This window comes from Medicago sativa, chromosome 8, assembly GCF_051527215.1.
Source record: "Medicago sativa cultivar Bolivia chromosome 8, Bolivia_mono, whole genome shotgun sequence".
NCBI lineage: Eukaryota > Viridiplantae > Streptophyta > Magnoliopsida > Fabales > Fabaceae > Medicago > Medicago sativa.
In genome coordinates, this window is record NC_140756.1 from 15,424,247 (window position 1) to 15,430,657 (window position 6,411).

Below are 6,411 nucleotides of genomic sequence, written 5' to 3' on the forward strand. Positions count from 1 at the left end.
TCTTTCATGTTAACAATTATCATTGACACAACTACGGATTGGGTGCTTAAGTGGACCCCTATATCGACATCACTCATTCAAACCAATTTCATTTATTGATCTCTGCATGAAATTGAAGTGGCCAGCACTGTGACCAAAAGTAATAGCAATCCACAGAAGGAACTCTTTCAAACCAAGATCAACTGAAGCTTAGGAAACTACAGAAAGATGTAAGAACTGATAACATAGCAGATTCTGGCAAGTTTGAACCCTGTGTTTGTAAGCTTAACAAAAGGAAGCAACACCATTACCACATTGATTTTGGTGATTCACTTTTTGATCCTCGAAATAATCACTTAACCCCCCTGATTTCATAGGACAATTCTCTTTGTTGTTCACTTCACTTTGATGTTTCTTTTAAGTTGTTACATCTAAATTAGAAAAAGCATTGATACTTATTATTGACAATGTATCGTGGATTGCAGCTCAATATACAAATACGCCTATCGTACGACATAGTGCAACATGGTGCACATCAGTTTACTGATAGGACTAGTTTGGCATCAGCCGAAGCAGGAGTTCTCCCTTACACCAATCCAAAAGTGGAAAGTGACACCCAACTAGATAAATCTTCTCATTTGTTTCTTGACTATTCATATCTGAGTTAATTTGCACTAAACTGATGCATAAATTGCTTCTACAATTGAAGGAAACATTGCACAAGCCCTATATAAGACGTTTATAAATATCATCAGTTATTTATACAAGTTTTTCTAAACCCTTTAGAGGTGTTTATGTGATAAGAAAAAACCCAAATAAGTCAACTAGGCACCCCTATAGTCTTGCAATTGGGCACTTGATGATTATTTCGCTTTTCATATCAATCTTCCACCCAATTGGGCGATTTCAAGGATGCTGTGAAGGCATTAAAGCAAACTTTAGAGGCAGCAATTACTTTCTAGGAGGCAGAAAAAATTGGTTTCAAAATGCAGGGCTTTTTGGGTTGTGTTCCAAAAGCTAGAGCAATTAAGGCTCAAAGGAGTGGTGGCTGAGATGAAGTAGTGTCAGTAAATGGCAAGAGAACACAACAGAGCTCTAACTGTAGCACTAAAGAAGTTAAAAAGCACAATACCGGGATACAATATTCAACTACTATAATGCAGTTCTAGACAAAATCAACAAGACTTTCAAATATTGTTGTCATGGCTAATTTGATATTTAACTTAAGACTGTGGTTTGAGTCTATTTGAAACTTTAACTATGAGTGATGTGGATATTCAACTACTATAATTTTAAACTTTAACTTTAGACTGTGGTTTGAGTCTATTTGATATTGTTGTCCACACACTGGAGATAATTTAAGGAAAGAAAGCCTGCAGTGGAAGTGGAGTACATAGAGCATCTGTGTGTAGGAGGATTAACTGGAAGAGAAATTTTTTAGGTATGCAGTAACCCTGCTGAATACGTATTGTTCGATGGAGCTCATACAACTAAGAAAGCAAATCGCCAATTAGAAGAGCTAATAATTTTGAATGGGCCACCAACAATTATATGGAGTTGTACTGAGAAGCAGCTATTTGGATATACAAAATAGTTTAATAGTGTTTTACAATATTTGTTGATTAATACATATTCCATTATATAGTTTCTACCTTTTTGTTGACTAATACATACTCCATTATATAGTAACTATGAATTATTTCTTTGGCGAGTAAACCATGGTTCTCTAGCGAAGATAAAAAAAAAAAGTTCAAAGGCAAAATAATTTCAGAACTCTGACGAATCTGATAGCTATTATTACAAACTAACAATATATAACGGAGTAAACAAACTCGGTTTCTTAGCCACAATCAGCTGATAGTTAATCAATCAAACACTTAAAAGACTAAGCTATGGTGTTTAACTGAAATCCTGGCAATAGCGCCAAACAACATGAGAACTTAAGCTCACCAGTTCACAGATATTTGATTAACTGACCAGAGAAAAGGATCGACTTAGCACTACTACGGTAACTTTCTTTTTTTCATCCTAATATTTCAAAGCAGTTGTCCATGTACCTTGCACGCTAGGGTGTTTGGTTACATGTCTTGTCCTCAGCTTAATTACTTTCCTTCCCAGTGCATTCCTTAGCCTGGTTGCATGCAGAAGTATCTCTTCCGGATCCATATTCTTCACACACACCACTCGGTCATTATGGTTCTCTGTTTTCCACAAGAGAATCATCAATTACAATTATGAAAAAAATGCTTTGCGACAAAGTTACGAGTGAGCCCAAGAATCTTACTGTAAAAAGCCTTTAGATGTGGATGCTGACCACGAATCATTTCAGTGTCCACCTCTAACTGAGGGTTCGCCTCCTTAAACGCTGGCAAATGCGACTCCATAAATGCCCTATCAAATATTTAAAACTAAAAGTAAGAATCCCCTATTCAAAACAGGCGAGAATATGAAAAAGATTATTCGTAGCATATTGTTCCAACTTCCGAGCCTTTAGTACTAGGTAAAATTCAAAGACAATCAGAAGTAGCTTTGTGGTTATCATAACTTAGATTAAATTTAAACCTTCTCTCGAATTTGATTGTTAAAAGGTTGTGATTTGGAAGTGACATGAAGTCACAGCCAATCAGGCAAAAGGAAAAATACAGGCCATCTACAACGTTATTCTTAGCATTGTTTTTAAACCATAAAAACAGTTTAAAAAAAAAAAAAAATAGTATGCATCAGATTCGGAGTGTGATTACATGGCATTGATTTGTAGAATTGTTGCCACATCAGAATTGTTCTGGACCATATTTTTTCAATGCCTCTGATAGTCAAGGCAACTGAAAGATGGGTCCATTCAGGTTTCAAGTGGCTTCAGCAAAAACTATTTTCATAAATGTTTAGAATGTTATTTTGGTTCTAGCAATGGAGTCGCAACTTGCTCTAAGAAGTCAGTAAAACCAAGGAAAAAAGCAACAATTTTGCAATTCATAAAACTTTATCAGTATGAAGTAAATATGTTTAAACTCAAATCAATATGAAGTTATGCTAGACATTCAGAAGTAGCAACAAGCAGAGATTGATTTGAATGCAAGAAATGCAGAAACTAAATATCCATGACTCCAAAATCACTAATACGTGCTAGTTTTTTCAATGATTGACTCCTAGGCCCTAAACCTTATTACGCTTGCAAATGCGACTCCATAAATGGCCTATCAAATATTTAAAACTAAGAGCAACAATCTCCTATTCAAAACAGGAGAGAATATGAAAATGATTATTCATAGCATATTGTTCCAGGCCTTTAGTACTAGGTAAAATGCAAAAACCAGCAGAAAGAGCGTTGTGGTTATGATAACTTAGATTAAATTTAAACCTTCTCTCAGACTTGATTGTTAAAAGGTTTTGCTTTGAAGTAACCTGAAGTCACAGCCAATCAGGCAACAAGAAGAATACAAGCCATTTACAATGCCATTATTAGCATTGTCCTCAAACCATAAAAACAGTTTTTTAAAAATTTCTGCATCGGATTCGGAGTGTAGAACCGTTGCCACAGCAGAATTGTTCTTGACCAATTCTTTCAACGCCCCTCTCAGTCAAAGCAACTGAAAGACGGGTCCATTCAGATTTTAAATGATTTCAAAACTCCAGGGAAAAAAGAAACTATTTTCATAAATGTTTAGAACATCGTTTTAGTCCTAGCAATCGAGTTGAAATTTGCTCCAAGAAAATATCACCAATATTATAATTCATAAAATTTTCTCAATCAGAAGCTATGTAGCACCGGCACTTCTGATCAAAGGTATGTCACCAATATTATATCTGTTTGATTTTTTCAAATTACTACCAGTGTCAACGTCGGTGTTTAAAAGGTCTGAAAAGAATAGGTTTTTAAACTCGACATGAAGTTCAGTTATTAACCTATACTATCATATCACCTAGACATTTAGAATTATAAACAAGCACAGTAATTCGAGTTTATTCTCACGGAAACCTTACAAAAATAACCATATAAGACTGTAATCAATCTCAGTGTTGTTAAAAAGTGACGCTGGAGCGCTGTAACATAGTCAAAACAGAATTTGAACAAATCGCTATTGTTCGGTAATACACTATTCAATACAAAATATTGTCCAGTAACAGCTATAGCATTGCAATGTCACAGAATCCAAACAAACCGCTATTTTCCACGATCCACTATTGGTAACACTGATCAATCTCAATCATTATGTGCGTGGGTTGGGACATATACCACTATTTGAATAAAAGCAAGAAAATTGAAGCATAAAACCACAATAATTCAACAAACCTAAATACCCAAATAAAAAAATGAAAACTTTAGGGTTTAAGAAAGCATAAATCAATGAAATTGAGATTGAAAACTGAAAGAATGTAAAGGGATTGTTTCATTTTTACCTAATGCCTTTGCTACTTCCACCCCAATCGCTATAGCTAACAACGAGCTTCTTCAGTTGCCAAACTCCTCGCAATGCCATCTGATGAACGGCGGTTGTTGGACTGCTGACGGTGATCGGAGACGGGGGCTCTGTGAGCTGTGCGGCGGCGTTAGGGTTTCAATTTTTCAGTGTTATGATTTTGAGAAATTTTCAATTGGAGAAAACTGACGTGGGGTTTTTTTTCCCAACTCTTTTAATTAAAAATAAATTTAAATTTATTTATTTTTTAACGTTATAATTTTATTCATTTACGGTCATTATGGTAAAAAAAAAAAAACACAAATAGTTTTTTTTTAATAGAAAACACAAATCATTCTTTGAAATTATAAAAATTGTGACACATTAATCCATTCATCAATTTCATTCTCAAATTATTTGAAATAATACATTCTTGAATTTGATTAATTTCAATCAATTTAGTCTTTCCGTCAAGTTGGCTCGTTAAGGATGATGATGTGTGACGTTAAGCGCTTACGTGAATTGTCAACTCAAATGTCACATGTTCAGAAAGGAACGAAATTGATAAAAAAAAATTGAAGTTTTTTTCTTACTTTTTTAAAAATAAAAGTCATTACAAATTGTTACATTGTCAAATCAATCATTGAATTATTCATTAATAATCAAAATGATCCCTGAATTATGTCACTCGTTATCAAATCGACCCCTGGATTATTTTGTTGGAACAAAATGTGTTTAACAATGAACCTTAAAGAGTTTTGATGATAACAAGGTATTAAAAATTGTAAATTGGACTAGCTAATATTTGTTCAAGTGTACAGGACCATAATTAAAAAGTTACATCATCATTGGTTCTGAATGAGCAAATAAAGAGCAAAGGAAACAACAAAATTTGAAGCTTGGACGCTCCTGAAGGCAACTTGCTACTGAAGAGAAAAAGCGCTCCTGAAGTTAAGTCGCTTCTGAAGTAAGAATAGTGCTCCTGAAGACAAGAGGTCCAGAAGTCATAACATCAGAAGCTGCATCATCAGAAGCTGCAGAAGCTGTATCATCAGAAGCTTCATCATCAGAAGCTGCCTCATCAGAAGCTATTTCACCAGAAGCTGAATATCAACTGGATTTGCAAAGATTCAAGAATTGAAGAATTATCACTGCAAAAGCTGTCTATTGGATTCGAAAACGCTACAAAGGATTAGTGGAATTTTGCAACGGTCATTTCAAAGGTGTTTGAAGGCATGTGCTTGCAATTTGGACGAAAGCGTTGACATTTGTACGAATTGTACAACCACGTTCTCCACTACTCTGTTTTGTGTCCACGCTACAAGACAAGAAAACAGCTCCAGAATACGGCTTCGCCTGCATAGATGTTCCTTTGGATAAGGAATGGATTTCAAATTAGTTCTTCATAGGACAACAACCAAATCAGGCAAAAGATCAAAGGTGAAAGATCAAGCTTCAGCAACGACTCTTTGGGTGCTGGCAATTTCACAACGTCTCTTTCACACCTCTATATAAAGGAGTGAAGACCTAGAGATTTTGTAATGCTGAACAACAGACTCTCAATACTTTTACAAGTGCCAAATCTCTGCTGAAATTGTTCTGCATTCACTTAGAATTTCTGTGTCTCAAAGTCATATCTTAGAAATTCTTAAGTCCATTGAGTCTGTATCTGATTTGTATTGTGAGCACCTCTGATTGTATATCAAGTGTTCAACCTTAAACAATTTTCTGTGTAATTTTGTTTAGTTAGGAAGTCTCTTGCAGTTGTGCTTGAGCAGGAAGTCTCTTGATTGTGTTCTTGAGCAAAGGAAGTCTCTAGCTTGTGTGCTTGAGCAAAGGAAGTCTCTTGCTTGTGTGCTTGAGCAATTGTAATCAGATATTACTCTTAGTGAAATCTCCTTGGAAGTGCAAGGGGGACTGGACTACTTCCGGATTGTGGAAGGAACCAGTATAATTGCTTTGTGTCGTTCTTCTTCTCTCTGTTTTATTCCGCTGCATTTAGATTCTGATTATCACTTCAGAAGCTGTCTCACTT

The 6,411-nt window shown here is 35.2% G+C and overlaps 1 protein-coding gene across 1 annotated transcript; it reads right to left on the reverse strand.

The window, feature by feature from the left end:
* Nucleotides 1–1,744: 1,744 nt before the first annotated feature.
* Nucleotides 1,745–4,613, reverse strand: LOC146897286 (mitochondrial ribosomal protein L51/S25/CI-B8 family protein). The gene is made up of 3 exons (XM_085732115.1): nt 4,378–4,613; nt 2,264–2,370; nt 1,745–2,180 (listed from the first exon to the last, which is right to left on the reverse strand). Exons 1-3 carry the CDS (start codon nt 4,455–4,457, stop codon nt 2,008–2,010), a joined length of 360 nt encoding a protein of 119 aa, XP_085588241.1. The 5' UTR covers nt 4,458–4,613; the 3' UTR covers nt 1,745–2,007.
* Between the last annotated feature and the right edge of the window lie 1,798 nt (nt 4,614–6,411).